This window comes from Carcharhinus amblyrhynchos, chromosome 19, assembly GCF_965287045.1.
Source record: "Carcharhinus amblyrhynchos chromosome 19, sCarAmb.v2.hapA, whole genome shotgun sequence".
Lineage (NCBI taxonomy): Eukaryota > Metazoa > Chordata > Chondrichthyes > Carcharhiniformes > Carcharhinidae > Carcharhinus > Carcharhinus amblyrhynchos.
In genome coordinates this window covers 37,524,773-37,546,442 of record NC_137342.1, presented here as the reverse complement: position 1 = coordinate 37,546,442, position 21,670 = coordinate 37,524,773, and the positions used below count along the sequence as shown (strand labels likewise).

At 40.5% G+C, this 21,670-nt stretch overlaps 1 protein-coding gene across 9 annotated transcripts in view; it reads right to left on the bottom strand.

Annotated features, from left to right (window-relative positions):
- The window catches only part of LOC145355469 (putative adenosylhomocysteinase 3), a 95,158-nt gene that overhangs the window by 29,572 nt on the left and 43,916 nt on the right, over positions 1 to 21,670 (bottom strand). For 2 of the 9 annotated variants that reach the window (XM_080207610.1, XM_080207612.1), the window contains exons 2-4: positions 12,721 to 12,832; positions 10,729 to 10,758; positions 876 to 1,019 (exon numbers count right to left, since the gene is read on the bottom strand). In XM_080207610.1, coding sequence (XP_080063736.1) covers positions 876 to 1,019; positions 10,729 to 10,758; positions 12,721 to 12,832 — 286 coding nt within the window. Of the gene's footprint in view, positions 1 to 875; positions 1,020 to 10,728; positions 10,759 to 12,720; positions 12,833 to 18,020; positions 18,156 to 21,670 lie in introns of those variants that run through there. The other 7 variants (XM_080207616.1, XM_080207615.1, XM_080207618.1 and 4 more) reach the window with 6 other exon arrangements.

Here is a 21,670-nt window from a genome sequence, read left to right as displayed (position 1 = left end):
TTCCCCATCACTATCTGTGAAAAGCCTTGAGATATTGAAGGCACCAAATAAATTCAAGACATTGCTTTAGTTGTATCCTATCACATCACAGTGCTGTATGCATTGGAAGGATCATGAATGAGCTGATGTACATTAATGGAGTCACAAGTTCAACCAAAGCTCTAAGCTTGCCCTCCATTCCAATAAAATAGCAGGTTTCCTATTTCAGTCAGGTCATTAGAGGAAAGATCCATCATTAGACACAACAGAAGCCAGTAAGAAGACTTCAGCTAGCCCACTTATTTCAGGGAACCCCTGCTTGTCAATGCAGTATAATGTGGATAAATGAGAAGTTATCTACTTCAGTAGCAAAACCAGGAAGGCAGATTATCTGAATAGGTGTCAACTGAGAAAGATGGATACTCAGCAAGAACTTGATGTCCTTGTGCATCAGTCACTCAAAGTAAGTGTGCAAGTACAGCAGGCAATAAAGAAGGCAAATGATATGTTGGCCTTGAGGATAAGGGGTAAATCTTTTAAGCAATGAGGAGAAATTTCTTCACTCGGTAGTGAATTCAGTTGCACAGAAAGTAGCCAAGTCCAAAACAATGTGCGATGTCATGAAGGAATGAGATACCACTCGGGGGGGGGGGGGGGGGGGGGGGGGGGTAAAGGAATCAAAAGGATATGGTGGGGAAAGAGAGATCAGGGTATTGATTTTGATGATCAGCCATGATCATAAATGAATGGAAAAGTATGCTCAAAGGGTTGAATGGCCTACTCCTCCTATTTTCTATGTATGTTTTGACGTACGATGGTCAATTGTATTACGAGAAGTAGTGCTGTAAATGGACAAAACATACCAAAATTGATAACTGCATAGTACCGTCTCTCACCTTGTTCTGCAATTTCAATCTCCCTGCGCCCAAAGTCTGCCTGTTTGATGTTTTTGATGCAAAAGTCACTGCTGGCTTTTGAATTTTTCTGCTGCTTGTCACGTGGTGATGTTTCATCATCAGAGCTATCTGTGTAAGATGCCGCTAGGAGCAAATGCGAAACAGTGAACAATCAATGCAATAGACAAATATTAACACTCTAATATCCTTCCCTTATTCAATGCTAGTCTAGGGAAGACAACACTGGACAGTGAACCCCTCCACACCTTCATTAATGGGATGGTTCTTATACATTATAACAAAAGCTAAGAACATTTTGAATGGTACAAACCATGCCAGCTGTTAACTTTGATTAAGCCACAGTGTCAGGTTAGATTGCATGTTTGGTTGTCCAGTATTTTGACGTTCTGGCTAATAACACCGCCTCACAGCTGAGGCTCTGTCAATTAATGTGGACAGAGGTCACTAAGCATTGTTACATCAAGGATCATTTGACTGTGAAATTTGTCTAAATCAATGCACTTCTACCTAACAAAATGCATGTGGCTGAAAGGAGGGTAACCAGGTTAGTGATATAAAATACTGACTTCTTTAAACCTCTCAAAGCATTTCAAATATAATACCTTGTACAGCTGAAAAATCTTTAGTCAAAGCTCATGTCATGTTTTGCTTAAAGGAGTAAATTTAGGTGAATGACTAAAGGAAAGTCCACTCTTAGCATTATCTCTCAGTTGCCTTTCATTACTGTTCTTAATGTCTCCATATCTCTCCCCTCATGCGGCATGAAGAAATTTTGCTTCAGTGACACTTAACTGGAACCGAAGTCTGTGAACAATATTCCCATTACTTCTATACATCTTAACACACAGTGGCAAAGTCTGAAATCTGCATCTAAAGTTACCCTTTGCTTCCTCATAACCTTCAGTTTATAGATATTGCTTGCAACTCTCATTAACAAAAGAAACCTTAGAAAATACCGCAAAAATATCTTTATAAAGTATTTTAACACTACATTTCTTTAGATCAGAGGCCTCATATGCTGGTGTTATGCTCAGTCAGAAAGGCCTCTGGGGGGCACATAGGATTCAGTCTCTAATGTAAAGACTTAAGCCATTCTATGAATGCGGCTGGCTCCCCAGATTTCCATTATAGGAACTTACTGAAACAGAATTTGAGGGCCCACAATAGCTTTAGATTCTGGAATATTGTTTTAAAAAGATGGAATGCGGCACTCAGCTATCAGAGATATTGAAAAATGATTCCCAACATTTCAGTCATGCCTTGAAACATAGAGGGTTAATTTCGTATCATATAGAAGGCCTCAAACATCAATAATAATCATAAATATTTGAAAGCTTGCAAGACCATCACTGTATTTGTGCTGTGTTTAAGATTGTTGATTTTTTTTGCACACGATCACATTGATTACTCATCCCTAGTTTCCCAAAGATGTTGGACAATCTTGAGCTGCTCCAATCGCACAATCCTGCTTTGGAACAATGTCAGCCTTCCTTCATCATCATGGATTCAAAATCTTGGAATTCTCTTCCTGACGGCATTAAGGGTGTACCTACACCACACAGACTGCAGTGGTTCAAGGATGTATCTCACCTTCACCTCCTCAGGGCAATGAGAGATGAACAATAAGTGATGACCTTGCCAGCAATGGTCACATCCATGAAAGAATAGTAAATGCCCTTGTGGCGACATTGCGCCCATGAAGGCACTGTTGCAGACTTCCAGAAGGTTGATCCAGCAATAAAGGAGCAGCAATGTGACCAAGTTAAAATGATGTTTGACTTGGAAAGGAATTTAGAAATGATGGTGTTCTCATTATATTTTGCTCTTACTCTTCTCTATAGCATAGTTTGCAGGTGAGAGTAAATGCTGCTCACAAAGTAACCTTGATAGAACATAAGAACATAAGAAATAGGAGCAGGAGTAGGCCATCTAGCCCCTCGAGCCTGCCCCGCCATTCAATAAGATCATGGCTGATCTGTCGCGGCTCAGTTCCACATTCCCGCCCTCTCCCCATAACCCTTAATCCCCTTGCCTATCAAAAACCTATCAACCCGCGTCTTAAAAATATTGAGCGAGGCAGCCTCCACCACTTCACCGGGTAGAGAATTCCAGAGATTCACCACCCTCCTCAACTCCATTCTAAACCGCCCCCCCTTTATCCTGAGGCTGTGCCCTCTAGTCCTACTGTCCTTTCTGAGCAGGAAGAGCCTCTCCACCTCTATCCTATCCATCCCATTCAACATCTTATACGTCTCAATGAGATCTCCCCTCATTCTTCTAAACTCTAACGAGTACAAGCCCAGTTTATTCAGCCTCTCCTCATAGTTCAACCCCCTCAACTCCGGTATCAGCCTAGTAAACCTCCTCTGCACTCCCTCTAAGGCCAAAATATCCTTGCATAAGTGCGGCAACCAAAACTGCACACAGTACTCCAGCTGCGGCCTCACCAGTGCCCTATACAGCTGCAGCAAGACCTCCCTACTTTTATATTCAATCCCCCTCACTATGAAGGCCAGCATCCCATTCGCCTTCCTGACCACCTGCTGCACCTGCAGGCTGGGTTTTTGCGACTCATGCACAAGGACCCCGAGGTCCCTCTACACCGTCGCATGCTGCAGTTTTTTGCTACGTAAGTAATAGTCCTGCCTACCATTATTCCTACCAAAGTGGACAACCTCACATTTGCCAACATTAAATTCCATTTGCCAGTTCCTGGCCCATTCGCCCAGCTTATCTAGATCCTTCTGCAGACTCTCCACAGCCTCCGCACAATTTGCCGTTCCACCAATCTTGGTGTCATCAGCAAATTTCGACACCATACACTCGGTTCCCTCCTCCAGGTCATCTATATAAATGGTGAATAGCTGAGGCCCCAGCACCGACCCCTGGGGCACTCCACTAGTCACCAACCGCCAATCCGAATAGCACCCATTGACCCCCACTCTCTGCCTCCTATTTGACAGCCAATCCTCTATCCACGCTAACACCCTACCCCCAACTTCATGCCCCCTTACCTTCTGCAATAACCTCTTGTGAGGCACCTTGTCAAATGCCTTCTGAAAATCAAGAAAGACCACATCCACCGCTCTCCTCTATCCACCGCCCTAGACACATCCTCATAGAACTCCAATAAATTTGTCAGACACGACTTCCCCTTAACGAAACCGTGCTGCGTCTGCTCTACCAAACAATTCTCAAGACATACTCTGTAGATCATACGTAGCACAGCCACGGTGGTGAAGGAGGTAAATATTGATTCTAGTGGCAGGAACACCGATCAACTGAACTGCTCGTATCTAGGTGAGATCAATTATCCCATTAAACAAGTGTCTGGAGTGGACAGAAAGAGAACCTAGAGGCAGTCAACAGCAATTTCATCTTTTAAAAAGCATTTATATAGTTACGTGGGTATGATGGGTATAGTGTGATTTGGGCCAAATGTGAGCAATTGGATTAGCTTAGGGGTTTTAAGAAAAAAGGGGCAGCATGGACAAGTTGGGCCAAAGGGCATGTTTCCATGCTGTAAACCTCTACGATTCTATGACACCAAGAGCAGGTGAAAAGAGGACGCAGAGGCAGTAACTACCACCAAAAAGAGCATGCAAAATGGGGACCCAGAGGCAGCAGGCACTATCTAGGTGAATAGATGAAAAGGGAACCCAGAGGCATAACTACCACCATCACCACCACTATCACCTAGAAGAGTTGATCTAATCTAATTGGTGGCTCCAAAGCAAAGAGTCTTCATTCTGAGAAATCAAGTGTGACTTCACAGGAAAACAGATAAGTGATTGGTTGATGAATATTCTGTTCATTTATCTCCAAAACTTGTGTAATTTACTATTAACTGTAAGGTTGCTAGTAGTAGTAGTAGTAGTAAAGATTATTGGGAGTAGCAATGTTTATTGGTTATAAATTAATTAAGAATAAATGAATTTACACAAAGGGATGGCAGGGCAGGTGATATGTTGTGGCTTCTGAATATGCAAGTTCAAAGACACCAAGGTGATCCAGGGCAGTCACGTCTGCGGCAAGTGTCCAAGGCTGGAGGAACTTCAGCTCAGATTCACTGAGCTGGAGACCGAGCTGCAAACACTATAATGCATCAGGGAGGGGAAAGTTACTCGGACACTTACATTAGCAGGCAGTCACGCCAATAGGATAGGGTCTTCTGATTTGTCAGTCAACATGAACAGGAGGGTGTAACTGTGAGTGAGGCATGCATGCAGACCCAGAAGGCTGAAGTGGAGGAGCCTCAATCTTTGTAACTGTCCAACAGATTTGAGGCTCCTACAGCCTGTATAGATGGAGGTGGTGGCTGCAGGGTAGATGAGCAAACTGATCATGGCACAGGAAGCTCTTCAAGCAGGGAAGTTATTAGGAATGTAGTGGCAACTGGAAACCGTATAGTCAGGGAGTTGAACACAATTTGCTGCAGTCAAGAGAGGGAGAGGGAATTTAGATGATGGTGTTGCCTGCCAGGGTTCAGGACGTCTGCTCAGGGCTGGAGAGGAACTTGCAGTGGTAGAGCGGGGGGAAGGATCCATGGAGAACAAGGAAAAAGGTTTTGCTGAGATTGTATGAGCCGGTAAGAAAATATTTTTTTTCTGAGGACTGTGAATCTTTGGAACTCCCTTCCCCAGAGAGGGTTAATGAATATTCTAAGGTAGAGATAGATAGATAGATTCTTGACTAATGAGAGTCAAAAAGGCTGTTGGGGGCAATGCAGAATGTGGAGATAAGGCCAGAATTGGATCAACCATTATCTTACTGAATGGTGGAGCAAGATTGTAGTCGCATGGCACCCTCATGCTCCTAAATCCTACGTCCATTGGGCTAGAGTCCCTTAGATATTGGATAGGTTTGAAGGGGTCAGGATTTTACCACTTGTTGCAGAGTACATGCTCTCTCTCCTGTTCACGTAGCCGTGGTGTTGATATGGCTGGTTCATTCAGCATCTCTGCAATGGTGACCTCCAAGATGTTAGTGGTGGGAACTCAGCTATGGTGCAGCTATTGAAAGTCATGGGATGGTTTGAAATGGTCACTATCTGGCATTTATAGGGATAACACATTTGTCATTTGGCAGCCCAAACTTTCATGTTACCCAGGTTCTGCTGCAGACCAGAATCTGTTGCTTCCCTTTCAGAGGCATTGTGAACGTTTGAATCACTAGCAAACTCTTTCAATCCTGGAAAAAAGGATATTGTTGCAACTGCTGAAGATGGTTGGGCATTACCTAGAGGAATTCTAACAGAAATCTCTCTGCCTCTGCCATCCATAACTATCTTTTTGTGTCAGAAATGACTTTTGTCAGTGGAGTTTTTTCTACGGCCTCCCCCACTGACTTCAGTTTTTCCCAGGCCTCTATATTTAGTCATATGCTGCTGTGATTTCACTCTAAATGTGTTAAGTGCTCTGTAGTTACATTAATAGTAACTTTCAACTCTGTATTTTATTGCTCCTTCATTTCACTACCGTGGAAACAACCAATGTAAATCATATACAGCATGGCTTTGAAATGCAAATTGCTGGGAAGGGGCTGCCTATATCAGCCAACACCGGTACGAGGGTGAATATCTCCCATCAATTCTGATGATATAAGGCAGCATTAAACCTGCCCTTTGTGAAGAGAGGATAGGGAAAAAAGAAAAGTAAAAGGGATCAGCAGAGCCTTTCTGTCACCTAATACATGCTCCAAACATCCAGGGATTAGTACTATATTCCATCTTCTAAATACAAGGAGAGTTGCAGGAATGACAATTGCTAAAAAGAATGTCCCACAGGCAGAACAACAAATACAAACAAAAAAAAAATCACCAAAATTTGAAGATGTTGGGTTGACATTTTAAAATGTTAGAATCCTGTTAGTGATATGTTGAAACTTACATTGTCTTTGAATGTTAGGCAGAAAAATCTATATTGGGAGTAGTTATAACTGGGTACAAAAGGGCTGCAGAAGATAGGATGAAGCTTGAACCATTTTAAGCTGAACTCAAGGTTGCTGCCTTGTTAGCGTCCTATACTGCGCCATGCAAGTTCAGTTCTTCAATTCTCTCTATTCACTCATCCAACTGTAGCTTGTACATTATAGCCCTTTTCACAAGAAGGCATTCTTAACTACAGTCTGGATGGAAAGCAACTGTATCAAACATCTCGCAGGAGTTGCAAGGCTGAAGTAGACTATTTCCAGTAGTTGAGAGGTCTCAAGTGAGAGGCTATAAGATTGAATGCAAGAGATTTTGAAGAGAGAGCAGGATAAACTTAGTTGTACAAGAATTATAAGGTTCTGGAGTTAGTGGTTAAGACAGAAACGGTCAACATTCAATAGGTCAATTATGGAAAAGGGGTTGAAGGGATAAGGGAACAAGTTGCATAAATGTTTATTAGGATTATTTGTTTTGTGAAAGGTAAATGCCAACATAGACCAGTGTAGCTGAATGGCCCATTTTATTTCACTCTTGTGACTTTCTAATGTCAAATTACATTACACATTTACCCACAGTGAACAACAAGGATAGTTTTATATCTTTTTGGCTAGGAGAATGAAACAGAACTCATGTAATGAGCTGAATGGTAAAGGAAAAATGGACTATGCAATCATTGGCTTTTATAAACTGATATGCCAACAGTTGACTGTCTGGGAATAATGGCCAGCGCTTTTATTTACCCAATGTCCAAACATATTGATTACATTCTGCCATTCTCATTGAACTGTCAATTTAAAAAAAACTCTGCTATGATAAAAGATAGGCTGAACAAAATATAAAGTAAAAGAAAGCTTGAAATAAAACACAATCTTTATGAGAGAGGAAAAATAGTGGAACAGCTAGATATCTTATACATTTGGCACATTCTGACCAAGATTTGCACCTGCAGTGTTATGCAACAACCACACGAAGAAAGTTTGTGAACACCATCAAGAAAGGTTCACCATCACTAAATTTCCTGTCTGGTCTCCAATGGATCACCTGTAGTTAACACGAAGGCCAAGATTTAACTTCAACAAATCCAAAGCACAAACTACTCGAATTACCAATTATTACCAAGAGGCAGTGATTTAACAAGTGATCACCACCCTGTTTTGGACAAAAAAGGAGCAGAGACAGCAAAGCTAAGATTGCTATGTTTATATGTATTAATCAAATAAAATATCAACTAATTTCACATTTAAATGTCAGGATGTGATTTATTAACCATGGATCTATTTTCTTTGTTTTTCAGACTTCGTGTCAAAAGGTTCAAGCCTAAACCCTCAGCAACCTTCGTATCCTGTTATCAAACTAGACCAATAGGGATGAAGAATGGGAAATTCATAATGATCCAGTAGATGATGCTGTTGTGACGATGGAATTAAGGTGCATTATCTGTACTAGGGCTAAACTAGAACTCATCACATTGCGCCCAGTGTTGGAAGTGAAGTCTAAATTCCTAATTATACACACAAGTGACCCCCAACAAATCCACCCATCCACATTATACACAACAAAACTGCCTGAATTGCAACTGTTAAAGGATGTTGTTTCACCAGCATGGGCATCCCTTAAACTGTTCATTGTAAAGTTCAGCTGTTTCACCTTTAAGGGCAATGTCATATCCTACGAAACATTTAATCTGGGATTGATCAGATCCTAAAGGATGGCAAAGTTCAAGCTAACCAGTCTGAGTTACTGCCTTGCTTTATCCAAGCCTAAAAACAAAGCAACTTCCCAAGTTACAACCAACATATTCCCTGCTCATCTCAATACTTCATACTTTGTCTTCTGAGTGTGGGTTATTGCTGTCTTCTCCATTTTGCATCAATGGGAAGCCTTTTATGCCTTTAAAAGTCACAAGATCCTGGATAAAGTAAAGTTCAAATAACGTGCTTTTAGATACAAGATAGCAGTCATAGTTGTTTCCACTGTCTTTGCATTGCAGATTAATATATGTAGTTATGGTGCCATTCAACTTCTGATACACATTTGGCAGTCAAATCAAAGGACGGGTGAGAGGGGAAGAGAGCGTCTGGATGGTCTACAATCTTGTGAATACATTTATAATCTGAACTGATACAACATAAGAAAGCAAAGGAGAGATTACTGCATATTATAAGACTATAACTTAGAGTAATGTTGTCATCCCTCACCTAAATAAACACTTCTTTTTTACCTCAGCGATAACTTTATAGACCAGAGGTGTAGGTAAAATAATAAACTAGTTTCTTTAAGGAGTGACTTCACTAGGTTTCAAGAGCCTTACAGTATAATATGTATATAATTACTGTATACACATAACAATGAACTATCAGTCCTTTTTTCATTTATTTCTAATGGTTTTCTGGTCCTATTATATGCTCGTTACATGCAGTCCAGCAATTTAATAGTCACAACAGTTTTTGTTTTGCAAAGTGCTGGTTGAGGTAATTAAAATGTTGTAATGTATTCACACAATATATATTAAACAGACCAGTTTACTCAAGGTAAACATAAGTAACCCCCAACAAACCCTACCTTTCATATTCTACACAACAAAACTGCCTGAATTAAAACTGTCAATGGATTTTCTTCAAAAAACACAAAGCTGTCGGAAATGTGCCATGGTTGGGCCTGGATGAAAAAAACTAAAATGACAAAATGAAACAGTAGTTGGAATGATTGAAATAAAAAGTTGCTCCCTTGGCCTTCTTGGAACAAGATAGTTACCTATGATTAGGACTAAAATAAGCTATTTGACATTTACTTATCCAGGGTCAAACTCATCAAGCCAATGGTTTAGCATAAGAGAAGGTAAATCCAGGAATATGGCTCACAAAGAATAAGTGTTTATCATAATGATCAATCCCAGCTCATTGCTTTAGGGTATACCCCAAAGACATTAAGACCTCCCACAACTGTCTCCAAGATGTTTCCTATTGATAACATTATGACTGGATAATAGTCTATGGGTTCCAATGTTTTCCTGTTGAATATAAAACTCCATGTACAGTAGCTAACAGTCATAGTATTTAGCATTGAATTCCCTACTCTCTCGCAGCCCATAAAGTTACTAAAAGGTGTGTTTTAGCATGGTAGTCAGCAATACAGACTACAAGCAAGAGTTTGACCCTTGGTCTGTGCTGAGTTAATTGACCTCAAATCAGTCAAAGTAGAAGGCAATTCTATACTTGCAATCATTTTGGGCAGGGTAGAATCGGAAGATTGAGGAATTCTCGAGTCTGATCACGATTCAGTGGCTCCTGCTGCAAAACGTGTTGCTGACAGCATCTGTTTTGAATGTGCACTCTCTCCCCCCAGGTTGAGCAATGACAACACTCACCATCTTAAATTCACACATGGTAAATGGCTATTTAGGTGAGATAGTGGAAGACTGCCAATGCCCACTTAACTATAGACAAGAATTATTCAAAAACTTCAGGGGGCAAAAGATATGGATTCAGATTGTTTTGCTGGTAACAGATAAGATATTCAATGCATTCATAGGATAGTCACGGTTCTGTTATATTATATTTAGCTGATATTTAAAACAGGTTAATGTTTCCACTAAAAGAGAAAGGTGTCACATGGACATGTTTAGTGCTCATCTTCTAATATTTATGTCAGTAATTAGCAGTTTTATTCACAACACTCTCCTGCTCCCAAATAAGAAACATAAAATCAAATTAATTGTAACAGCGCACTAACTCAAGTTGGTTTATCTTCCCAGCTGCAAAATGGCTTCCTTTGCCTATTCTTTTTGACATGAAATGCTATTGCTGCAGGGGAGTATACATTGGGATAAGTGATCGTTTTCCTCGTACCTGTCTCTACGACCAACTTCATTTTTTTTCCAAACTATTTCTATCATCTGCTTACCATAATTTTGATTAGACATACCCATCAGTTCTGGAGAGAAGAAAAAAAAGAAGCTGGTTAGTGGCTAGTTCCATCACTGCATATAGAACGATGGTGAGTTGCAGGCAGATTTGAAGCAAACAGCAAGCGTTACTTGGAGGTTAATGCAGTTCAGTGCAAGGCTGTGATCAGACTCCAGTAATAATTTCAGTATCGTAAATCCTTAATAATTCAAGAATAAAGCTGTTAATTGTGCAGGCAGAGGGTAGTTAACCCAGACTTTCCTCTCAATAGTGTAACATTAATACAAAGTACTCATGTTTTTGGATTAATCCTTTGCATGGGCAACATATATTGAACATTTTTCAGATTCTTGCATTTACAACAGAACATTTCATTTAGAGGATAAACTGAAAAGGCCAGAGTCATGGAAATCAGAAAAAAAATTCACAATGTTGGCAGTGATTTACTCCAACCTGAAGTCATATTGCACAGTTGGATTGCAATCTGCTGCAATCCCAAAACCATGACAATCACGGGTGAGAACAGCGAGTAGCGGTGGTAGTTAGAAGTAGAAGAAACACTCTTGCCAGACCTATGAATATTTATATAGCTCCTGTAACATAAAAATTCACTTAAGCTGCCTTACAAACAGAAGTTAAGAAATAGATACCTAGTCATGAGGACTGGCCAAAGGTTTCTCAAAAAGACGGATTATCAGCAATTTTGATGAAAAACATGGAGAGAGAAGTGTTTGGAATAGCAAAAATGTTTGAATGAGGGCTGGGAGAGATGAAACAGGTTAATCTGTAAAATCAAATATGTGACACCTATCCATCCAAGAGAAGTTACGCTGGTTGAAGAGGGGTACAACATATTAAGTTTTGACTGGCTGTACTCTCCATTTTCTCTCTGCAGCTCCTTAGTCATGCACTTAGATACCTACCTAGGTTCTAATTCAAGTTACTTGGGATGGCATGACATCCAATTCTCACGATGACTTTAGAACATAATTACACCAATAAATGATAGTGAACCAATGAACCTGTGAACATCTAGCCCTAGTACCCCAATTGTACCTTGCTGTTGAGTGACATTACAAAACAAAATAGATAAGCTGGATTGGCACTTGCGCATTTATTTGGGTACTTTTTATTCTATTTTTGGTAAGGTATAAAATCGTCCGATTTTCTACTCATGCTCCAGAACAAAATATTGATTACTGAATGAACTGGCAACCTATCATCAGGTCTCCAGCAATACTGGTCCAAAAGACTCTCCTTCCGATTTTTCCTTCACTCCAACCTTCCTGTAAGAACGCTGTGCAGCATCGCCATACCAATAAAGTAGCTCAGCCCAAAGAGCTGCGGCAACTGAACTTGCACTGCATCATGCACTGATACATAGCATGCTGTGCCTCCACTATACTTTCACCATTTGAAAACTACACAACAACCCAGTTCAATTTTGAATCAAACACGCAACTCTGTCACAGTTAGCGCTGGGTTCAGTATTTTTTTTAAACTAACTGCAGGTTAGATCAAACAGCTTATAAGCTTTTGCACTGCTGCCACTATAGTTCTACTGAGTCACTGTAAGCAAAACAAAATATGCAGCATACACTTATTGAAATGTTTTACCTACAAAATCTATACACAAACAAACCTGTGTGTATATTTTTTGAATGATGCATCACCTCTACTGCAGCAGCAGAGGCAGGCAGTACAAATCAAAAAGGTTGCCCTATTGCTGTCCAAGCTCAAACTGGAATATCATGTATTTTACAGGACAGTGATTATTGCCCAAGAGGATAGATGGGATAATTTCATAACAAATGAGGAATGGGATTTGGGAACTGAAATTAGAGATTTGATGAGAAACTAGAAAATGACATTGATGCATGAAAAAGGAATGAGATTATTGTTCTTATTGGGATTAATGATCTTTTCCTATCCTAATCGTTCTCATGTGCATAGATATAGGAAGTCTTACTGAAGCCCTGGAAGTGCCTACCTGAGCTGTAGCTGTCCGTTGAGGATTGGGAGATTGATCGAGAAAGCGAACGACGACCTATTTTTGTTGGACGTTTGTTGAACTCTTGCTTCTGGTCAGCAAACTGGATCTGCTATTCATAAGAAAAATGGAAAGGGTATTTACTGTAGATAGATTTCAAGAATCTGGGATTAGCATGTTTAGGATATTCATTAAAAATTAACTGGGTAGCACAGTGTATTGGCTCAACCAATACACCATGTCATATGATGTGAGAATGTGAGATTCAGTTAGCACTTCCCCAACCGAGGCAAGTTCATACCATTGCTGTTACAATTGGATGGGGTGGAGTGATGGGGGGGTAGGTTATTTGGTAAATGGCATCTCAGTATGACACAGTAACTTTTTTTTGATTAACAGGGCAGTAATCACCTCCTATTCTTTTGTACTTACCTACAAGTTAGACAACTGCACAAACAGATGTTCTAACTTCTTAATAGTGAATAACCAAAACAAAACTCCAGATATTGTCAGTGATGGTGTCGAATCACGAGGGATCCATATGTTAACAGGTCAAAACTTAAATATTTGCCTTTCAGAGCAAAATGCAAATACTGAAGCTTGTAATAATTTTTAAAATTGATTTTCAGATTTCAGCCGTTTTATATGTTCCTTCTTTTAATCAAATTAAATGCAAAATACTGTGGACGCTGAAAATCTGTAATATAGACAAAATTCTGAAGAAGAGTCATATTTGACTTGAAACGTTAACTCTTTCTCTTTCCACAAATGTTGCAAGACATGAGTATTTCCGGCATTTTGTTTTTATCCCCTCATTTCATCCCCAGCCTGGGACAACATGCATGGCTACTGACTCTTCTCTCATCCCGGCAACAGAGCCCCATCCAAAATAATATTCCCTAAATAGAAAGCAAAAAATTAGCGATTCCCCCTTGTGTGTCACAAACTAGTATTTAACACATCACAACTGCTGCTTAGACAAATGGAATGCTTTATTCAGTGAAACAGGATAACTGTCCCAGCACCCATAACCCCCAGGACAACTCAGCAGCCAATTTACAATCATCTGATTGCTGTTAGATTGCTGCCATTATTTTGTGCAGCAGTGACATTGCCTTACTTGTGTTGATGTAGTCTGGTTTGAGCCACACACCAATGCAGAAAGTACTAGGAAACTTGGAACTTGGATATGAATGGCAGCTTGGCTCAGCTCATCATACTCTGTGATCCAGTGGCAAATAGGGAAACCTTTTAGTTTACTATTCCTCGTGACAAAAAAAGTCTGAAGATCATTAGGAAACAGATATAGTTTTAAATGATTTATATTTGTAGATTAGGAATAAGGTATAGTTTTAAATTTAAGCTTAATTTATATTCCTTCACTTTTTGTTTCATTTTAAAAAATTACCAGCAAATCTTGGATATTGAAATGCTTGCTTTGTAAAGAGGTTTTGATGATTCTAAAGGAAGGCCCAAATAGAAAAGTAGAAGCAGTTAGTTCAGTTGAGAGAAGGTCAATGGAGTTGAAAGCAGAATTCCCCAGACACTGCCTGTTGAGGCAGGACAATATGCTGGGACAGAAAGTCAGATCCAGAAACTAAAGAAATGCAGAAACCAGGTTGAGAGACAAAGCAAGTTCCAAGAAGAACTTCTAAATAAATAACAGGAGCTTGGGGAAAAGTTCAGTTCAATAAAGTTGAGAATGAACAGAATGGCTCCAAATTAAAAACAGGGCTGAAAGATGCAGATCTGGGAACATCAGATTGAGAGGAGTCTGAGGTCCAATGTGACCAGAAGGCCAGTGATTGCTTACTATGGGCCTGTGAAGCTCTGATTCTCTGTTGGCGTGGCTAAATGTCTGAGACTGTATGTGAAAGGCAAAACTTCAATGCACATGGGTGATCCAGGAGAGGTTGAAACCCTGGAGGTGGATCCTTGGGGAAGACATCTCAGAGAAAGTGTTGCTTGGGAGAAGATTCCAAGGCACATTCATTAATTGCAGAGATTGGAAATCTTCATGTGGAGGATAGAACTCCAGTGAGACCAGTTGGTATACAGTGTGACAAATTGGGGCGTGGGGGTTGGAATTGCTGGGAAATCCATACAAGTTGTACTGGGGGGGCACCTGCCTCTTGGTTTTGAGAGTGATGTGCCTGACCACATGTCACCTATTGGTTTACATGGACTGTATACTTACTGAGAACATTAGAGTACAAGATAGATTTTGTAACTTGTGTTATCCTTATGAATTTGTATCAGTAAAGATATAATTGGGGTGAAGGAGTGGTGTATTATGGTCAATCTTTTCTTGTTTAATAAATGTTTTATTCTTTTATTAAAGGTTCATCAGCAGACTCTGATTCTGTTCAGTAGCCATCCTCCATGTATGTAAAAAATCAAAGTTAGGATTCATCAAGCCAGGACCCCCGTGGGGTCTGACTTGTCCAGGAGTGTCAGCTGGGATTGTAACAGCAGCGCAGCACATCACATGGAGAGGAAAGGCAAAAATCAGGAAATAATGGATTTACGAGGAAGATCAAAAATCAAACGGTCACTGGAAAAGGCCTGCAGAACAGGAGAAGGTGAACAATGTTGGACCAGGCAGATAGAGATTCTAGTGGAAGATGTGTAGTTGAAAACTGAATTCCCATATATGGTGAAAGACTTTGGAGAATCCAAGAACAAGAAAAATCTTGGAGCTCATCTGACAGAGCACATGGAGTGAGTCAGTGAAGTTTGGTGATGGCCAGGTGGTTTTGTTAAGGTGACTACTTGAGGTGCACAGCGTTAGATTAGCCAGAATTTGCAGAAAGAGAGGCCAAAAGGAATACATGACTGAAATCACTCCTTGAGGAGAGGGGAGTGTGGAGGAAGTAAGAAAGGATGATCAGTGGGTAGTGCTCAGGAATTCCACAAAAACTCCCCTGGAAATGTAACAGCTCAGGGTTAAACAATATGCTGAAGCTGCATACCACAATATGGTATGCTGACAAATTGAAGCCATTCTGTTTGAGTTGCATCAGTACTCTTCCTGAAACCAAGATGTTAAACTTGCTGTCTACTCACTAACAGCTTGCCTTCAGGAAGCGTACTGATGCAATTCAAACAGAATGGCTTCAATTTGTCAACATTGCACTCTTCAGATTTGGAGACTTATACTGATTTCAGACCAGCAATCAGTTGGTGCAGTTAACATTCCAAGATCAGAAGTTGGTCACTGCTAACTTTGATGACTGCCATTAGAGGGACTAGGCAAAGCAGTGAAAAGGTTACACACCAATGCAACCAGATTGAAATATACAAATTGCAAGTAGACCAGTTATCCAGAGTTCAAAATCAGTAGTAGATTTCACTGTAAAATAGTGAAAGAGTTTAGCAAGTCTCATGTGATGATAATTTTAAGACCAACTAACTCAGCACTATGCTCACACATACAGAAAGCTGCTTTTGCAGGCTTTTCATAATCTATTTACGACTAAGATTGGGGTGTATACAATCACTATTAGAACACAATTTTACTGTTGAACGCATAGAATCCCTACAGTGTAGAAAGCAGCTATTCAGCCCTTCAAATTTGCACCAACTCTTTGAAAATGCATCCCACCCTGGCCCTCCCATCCATCCTACCTCACGTCTAATGCATAGCTAATCCATTTAACCAACAATAAGGGGTATTTGGCATAGCCAATCAACCAAACTTGTGCAATATTTGCAGCATCCAGAAACAGAATGGTGTATTTATCCTGATTTCAATGGGACTACACATTATGCAAAAGATCCCATTACATTAGACAACACAATGGTAACAAAAACAAGTCTTAAACGTGCCGGTCTCATGCACTGGCAACACTGTCTCACGTGTGTTGACGTAGAATTTCATAGAAACCTTATAGTGCAGAAAGAGGCCATTTGACCTATCGAGTCTGCACCGACCACAGTCCCACCCAGGCCCTAACCCCATATCCCTACATATTTACCTGCTAATCCCTCTAACCTACACATCTCAGGACACTAAGGGGCAATTTTAGCATGGCCAATCAACCTAACCCACACATCGTTGAGGAAACCCACGCAGACACGAGGAGAATGTGCAAACTCCACACAGTGACCCAAGCCAGGAATCAAACCAGGTCCCTGAAGCTGTGAAGCAGCAGTGCTAACCATTGTGCTACCGTGCCGTCCTAATGGTTTTGGGCATATATCAATGCAAAACATAACAGGACAACTTTGCTACAAGTGGCCACTTAGCGCAGTTCATAACAATCTCACCAAAATCTGGAATGTAAAGGTTCAAACCTCACTCCACAACTTGAATGCCTGATGTAGACAGACATTCCAGGGCAGAATTGAGGGAGTACCGTACTGTCAGATCACCATCCTTTAACTGAGATGTTAAATTGCATCAATAAGTTGACTAAGTGATGGAAGAAGGGATTATACGAGGAAAAGATGCACAATAAATCTTGAGAAACAGAAGTGAATACATTGTCTGACCAAACCCTGTAGCCAAAACAAAACAGAACATGGATGTTCAGGAGCAACTGCAGCCTGGCACAGTGGCATGAATACAAGCCAATGTTCTGCCTGGTACAGACCCATACAGCAAAACAAAAAAAAATTCTGCTCCTTCTCCTGTTTTGCATTATGTTCATGGAAAATCTGTGCGGCCATAAATAGCAAATGTAAAGAGGAATTGTTGACTAAAGCTAAATTTAGAATAGAAAATTTAAAATAGAATAAAATAAAGAGAACTAGGATAGAGACATATAACTAGATAAAAGTATTTTCAGGGCCATTAATAATTCACCACCTTTTGAACACACATCGAAACAGATGGATAAATTTAAATTACAACATAAGTTACAAAAATTTTAAAACCATTGAAGTTATGTTTCAATTGGAACAGTTAATGTGTTTTGAAACATACATTAAGGAAATCCTAATAATGCTATGACAATAAATGTTCAGACCGAAATATTTTCCTGGACTAACAGAACAGAACTCTTTAAAACTCAGTGTCCTATTTATGCTATGAATATACCAAGACTAAAATGCTATCCAGAAGTCTAAAGCAGCAATTAAAATGGATTCTGGGGACAAAAACAACATTGTCATAAATCACAAGCAGTCAAGGAGCTCAGTAGAAAAACCTTTTCACCTACTCAGAAAAGTTTGGATCAACACTGCTTTATCCCTGCACTGCATTAACAATGAACATGATCAAAAAAGACAATACTAAAATAATTCCTCAACCCATCCAGGCTGTCTTAGCCAAAGCAGTGTGATTTCACACTTCATACCTGCTTGGGAGTAGGGTTAGAGCAGGATGCATCGTTCTTCCCTTTGTTGGTCAACGTCTTGTTGCTGGACATTGTTGGGTATATGAGGTGTTCAGTTATCTGTACTATGCTTACCAAAAATCTGTACTATGCACGTGCTCGCACTCTTGTCCTGCCCAGTCTTCACTCCGCCTCAATTGCACTTTTTAAGCTTGCAAATGTTGTTTTTTGGACTTGGATTAGAAGAGTTTTTTTTAGAAAGTGAACTCCCAGACCAATTAACAATGCTTATCTGCAAAGAATTAATGAGGCAATTGTTTAGCTGTGAAATGGTTTTCAGTTTAAACAAATAATGACATTGTTCAACCAGCATCCATTAAATCTTAATTGGAGGGAAACTTGCAAGATGACGATCATGCCATTACTAGAAATCATTGTTGGTGCAATTTTAGTAGTTTTAATCAGATTTATTTGAAAATCAGCAGATATTGTAGATCATATTGAATTAGTTTTAAAACTAATTCAATAAGGTTTGTGTTTTGAGGAATTTCCCTCTCAAATACAAAAATGGATCATCTTAATTAAATACCCTTGAAACAATCTTAGGGATCACAAGCCCAGGGACTTTACAGGCTTCACAAGAAGTCTCTAAAAGTACAGACAGCTTTAAATAATGTTGGAACAATGTTTAAGCAATTGGGAATTGAAAGCTAATAAACTTGAGGATTCAAACTAATGTCAGAACTAGTGTCAAATTGGTTAATCAGAGGACCTCTCTGCTTTACTGTAATCCAAAAGAGAGCAGAGAGAAAAAAAAATGCCTTAAGCAATAGAACATTACAGTGCAGTATAGGCCCTCGATGTTGCGCCGACCAGTGGAACCAATCTAATGGCCCTCTAACTTAAACTATTCCAATGTTATCCATATGCCTATCCACTGACCATTTGAACACCCTTAAAGTTGGCGAGTCCATAACTGCTGCAGGCAGGGCATTCCACGCCCTTACTACCCTCTGAGTAAAGAACCTACTTCTGACAACCGTCCTATAATTACCACCCCTCAATTTAAAGCTACATCCCCTCGTGTTAGTCAACACCATCCGAGGAAAAAGGCTCTCACTATCCACCATATCTAACCCTCTGATCTTGTATGCCTCAATATCACCTTTTAACCTTCTTCTTTCTAACGAAAATAACCTCAAGTCCCTCAGCCTTTCCTCATAAGACCTTCCCACCATACCAGGCAACATCTTGGTAAACCTCCTCTGCACCCTTTCCAATGCCTCCACATCTTTCTTATACTGCAGCGACCAGAACTGTACGCAATACTCCAAGTGCGGCCGCACTAGAGTTTTGTACAGTTGCAACATGACCTCACAGCTCTGAAATTCAATCCCTCTACCAATAAAAGCTAACACACCGAACGCCTTCTTAACAACCTTATCAACCTCGGTGCCAACTTTCAGGGATCTATGCACATGTACACCGAGATCTCTCTGCTTGTCGACACTACTAAGAGTCCTTCCATTAGCCCTATATTCTGTACTAATATTCAAATAATATCCAAATGTATGAAGGAAGTGAGGTGGGTGACATAGTGACACAGCTGCCTCACAGTGCCAGGCTCTGGGTTCAATTTTTGACTTGGGTCACTGTCTGTGGGGTCTGCACATTCTTCCCATGTCTGCATTGGTTTCCTCCAGGTGCTCTGGATTCCTCCCACAGTCCGAAAGATGCGCTGGTTAGGTTAATTGGCCATGCTAAATTCTCTCTTGGTGTACCCAAACAGGCAGTGTGGCGACTAGGGGATTTTCACGTTAACTTCACCACAGTGTTAATGTGCCTACTTGTGACATTAATAAAACTTAAAAACTCTGTATTGGTCTGTGGTATTGCGATACTGAGACCACTGAGGTAAAAATATTTGATTGCAGTACCATTTTGTATCAACAGAGGTCAGTGCATTCCAGAACTGAACCTTTCCAAAATAAGCTATTAATGAAAAAAAAAGGGGAAAAATTTAATGTAGCAAGTAAGAGTTTTCATTCAATTAGAACACCAAGCCATCTATTACAAAAATATAGCAATAACTGCCATCATCTCACAACCCTGGCTCTACTGGCAGGAGGAAGGCAGTGATCAAACTAGGTATCATCCATTGGAGAGAATTTCAGTATCAAAATGAAAATTAAATGCCCAAATAAGAATCTGATCATCAAAACTTATCAAAAAATAATAATCTATTGATAACTGACAATAGGTTTTGTCCTCAAAATATAATTTCTGCTTTCATACTTAAAATGAAGGAATTTAACCATAGAAAGATCATAGAAACCCTACAGTGCAGAAAGAGGCCCTTCAGCCCATCGAGTCTGCACCAAACACAATACGACGCAGGCCCTACCCCCATATCCCAACATATTATACCCACTAATACCTCTAATGTATGCATCCCAGGACACTAAAGGGGCAATTTCATAGCATGGCCAATCAACCTAACATTAATATTTGGGGAAAATTCCAATCACAGATCAGACCAGCACCAGAAAAAAAAATTCTGAACGAAAAATTGGATCCCTCTGATCCCAATAATATAGGACAAACGTTCTTAACTACAAATGGGAATAACATACATAGCCAATATTCTTTCTCTCCGCTAGTACAGATTCTTGCAGGAATATACAGGTATTAACAGCCTCCTTTTCGCTCTTCACAAGGTGAAGCCTTCCATTGTTTGCTGGAGCAGACGAGTGAAGGAGCAGAGAGAGAGCTAAGATTTTACCTGTTAAAAACCTGTTTAAAATAAGTTTAAAGCACTTTGTTCTTTGTAGAACCGTTTAAAGCATTTATTTATTGTATTTACTGCTTTAAGAATTCTGAGGGAGTGGTTAGCAGGCAGTTGTGGGCCATCAGATTTAAATCAGCGCCAGGTTTAAAAGGAGGCCTGGTGTAGACAGCGGGCAGCGTCTGAGCAGGCAGCGGAGTGAGTGGGAAGCACAGTGAGCTATTAGGGCTTAATATCAAAAAGGGCTGGAAGGAAAAAAGGTCAGGTGAGTTCGTTTGAAAAACAAAAAAAAAAAATTTTTTCAAAACTACTACAGTGAATAATGGAGGGGCATGTGATGTGTGGTTTCTGTATGATGTGGGAACTGGTGGACCCTAGGGTTCATCCCAGTGACCATGTCTGCAGTAAGTGCAGGTTGCTGGAGGAGCTCCAGCTCAGGGTAAATGAGCTGGCCTCTGAGCTACAGACACTGAGGGTCATCAAGGGGAGAGAGGGTGCCATTGTCAATGGGGTGCAAGTGACATCCACCCCCCCTTGACTGGCTAACTCTAAGGGTCAGGGACAAGAGGGGGCTACTGGGAAGAGGAAGGGGGGTGAGGAGCGGAGGCCTCAGCCTCTTAATCTGCATTACAGGTTTGAGGTTCTTGCTTCCAAGTTGGACGAGAACGAGGCAGGTGAAGTTGGTGAACAAGCTGCACACGGTACAGTGATGCAGCAGGACATAGGCAAAGAGAAAGGGAAAAGGAACGTAGTAGTTATTGGGGATGGTGGGGTGAAGGGTAATGACACTGTCCTTTGTCACAATGACAAAGTGCACAGAAGGGTGTGTTGTCTGCCTGGTGCTCGGGTACGGGATGTCGCAGCTGGGCTGCAGAGGAACCTGGAG